The 2,411-nt window shown below is 39.2% G+C and overlaps 1 protein-coding gene across 1 annotated transcript in view; it reads right to left on the minus strand.

Moving 5' to 3' along the window:
• Positions 1–619: 619 nt before the first annotated feature.
• LOC107104375 (zinc finger protein 287-like) overlaps positions 620–2,411 on the minus strand; it is a 3,960-nt gene continuing 2,168 nt past the window's right edge. Inside the window, exon 2 of the mRNA XM_015404367.1 lies at positions 620–1,739. Coding sequence (XP_015259853.1) covers positions 769–1,739 — 971 coding nt within the window. The 3' untranslated portion in view covers positions 620–768. The remainder of the gene's footprint in view (positions 1,740–2,411) is intronic.

Consider the following 2,411-nt stretch of genomic DNA (forward strand, 5'->3'; position numbering starts at 1 on the left):
TACAACTAAAGAGCAACACGTGTTTAAACTCCAACTCATTTATTATAAAACTTGAAACTTTTTGAACATTGAAATGAGATACATATTTTTATACTTTGGCTACCATATAAAGTCTGACATAAATACATTTATGCAATAAAGTGAAACAACTTGAACAAAATCAAAATTCAAATGAACCATTGAAATTTAATTCAATCTAAACAAGCAGCAGTATTTTCCTATAAACCTTAGTCTATCCTCAAAGCTTTGCTTCAAAATCTTGTTAAAGGAGGATGTTGAAGCTAACTGTGATCTCAACATCAACAATAATCTCTCAAAGGGTGACATTCAATTCTTGGCTTGCATAAGTAAGCGACGGTCAGGCTAACTAAAACTGGCTGCCGATGAGCGAAGAAAATGTAAATCTTTTTAATTAAAACTCTGACTTTTGTTTTTAAGAAATGGTGTGAATATTTTTGCCATTTTTTCCCCCTAAAACTTTGATTCAATCATTATTTTATCAGTAAGGACTCTTAAAATTCTTTCTATCGATAGTTAATTTAGCAGAGGGAGCTCCTGCTTAGGACCTATAAATGAATTCCCACAATCCTTACCATTACAGGACATATAGGTACAGCCCACCAAAAGGAAATTAAAGATCTTTTGAAATGCCAGGTTCTAGTTTCTTTTACTCTGCTTACGCTTTGCTCTCTTCAGCCCACTGTGCTGTCAGTGTGCACAGTGAGCCGACGTAAACGGCTCGGCCACATGGAGGGTAGGGCTTTAATCTCACTGCACCATGAATCGATAATGGAATTCGTTTCCAACACTTAACCGATTTCTATTCCTTTTATGAATTCGATGTTGCAGCCCTACCTCACATGAAAATGGCCTCTCCCCAGTGTGGGTTCTTTGGTGTACGTCTAAATGATCGCGTCTGATGAAACCCTTCCCACATATTTCACAGGAGAAGGGCCTCTCGCCTGTGTGGATTTTCCTGTGAACGTTTAAGCTAGCAATTTGAGTGAAGCTTTTTCCACACGTTTCACAGGAAAAAGGCTTCTCACCTGTATGGATTCTCTGGTGTGCGTATAAGTGATGGCGTCTAACAAAACTTGCTCCACACGTCTCACAAGAAAACCGTCTCTCACACGTGTGGGTTCGGTAATGCTGTTCTAATCTATGCTTATTTTTAAAGGATCTTCCACAAACATCATCTTTCAAAGACATTTTCTCTGTGTCAACATGAGGCTGCCTCTCAGACGCAGCGGAGCTACTTCCCTCCTGAGCTGTGATCTCAACTACAGGGGAGATGTTAAAGGAAAGCTGTCCAGTTATTGGTTCTCCTTCACACAGATTACTGCCCTGAAGAGTGGAAGTCTCCATCAGAGCAATGGACTGTTTCTGGGTAAGCTGTCCTTTCTCCTGACTGCTGCCAAGGTCCTTGTGGTTGAGTCTAGTTGGTCGTCTGAGCATCGAAGAATCTAGTTGTTCCTGTTCCTCTTTTTCCAACAAAGACCATGGATCCTCATTTTCTTCTTTAATCAGTAGAGGTTCTGGATCCTCCTCTTCTACTTTAATCCACGGAGGCCCAGGTTCCTCCTGTTCTTCAAACAGTGGGAAATCTGGTTCCATCTGTTTTTCTTCATTCCACTGAGGTTCTGTCTCCTCCTGGTGATGACTGGATGCCCTCTTCTGGCTACAGAGCCGTTGGATGTCTAAAGCTTCCTCCTCATTGGAGACACATGGCTTTTGGAGTTCTGTGGGGACAAAAAAGTAAGAGAGATCGACGTCTTTTAACCCAGTGAGCCAGAATGATAAGATATAGCACTCAGGTTTAGGTCTACACATTAAAGCAGTGCTAAGTATTTCTTTTTTAACCTTAATAAATTTAAATAAATAAAAAAAACCATAGAACACCTTTGCCAGTAGGGAAAATGAAGAGAAAAGGTGAATAAGTTAGAGATGGGACTCGAAAAATCTGAATCTGGGCAAAGCGTTTGCTTCGTGGCGAGACCTCAAAGAAAAACAGGCAAAAACTGATGCAGACCTGTTATTAGACTTCCATGTCTGCTTTATAGGGAATGGCGATATATTTTTTGAACGCTACTATAAAACATGGATAGGCTGGATCACCAGCCTTTGGAGCTAATAAAAAATGGTTTACTCGAGAGGCAGAAGTACTTGTACAAGAGTAAGAATTTGCATGGCAAGGCAAGGCAAATTTATTTGTATAGCACAATTCAGTACAAAGACAATGCAAAGTGCTTTACATGATTAAAATATAGGGAAAAAAACTGAGTCAAAGCAAGTAGGAAAAAATAAATAAATAAATTAAAAAATGCAGAAACTAAAAACAGTTGGTCTTAAGAAAATAATAAAGTTGAACTAATGAGGTTTCAGTTGAACTGTTTAACCAGAACAGTCGAAGG

The sequence above is a fragment of the Cyprinodon variegatus genome, unplaced genomic scaffold (assembly GCF_000732505.1).
Source record: "Cyprinodon variegatus isolate N-32 unplaced genomic scaffold, C_variegatus-1.0 Scaffold1711, whole genome shotgun sequence".
Classification (NCBI taxonomy): Eukaryota; Metazoa; Chordata; class Actinopteri; order Cyprinodontiformes; family Cyprinodontidae; genus Cyprinodon; species Cyprinodon variegatus.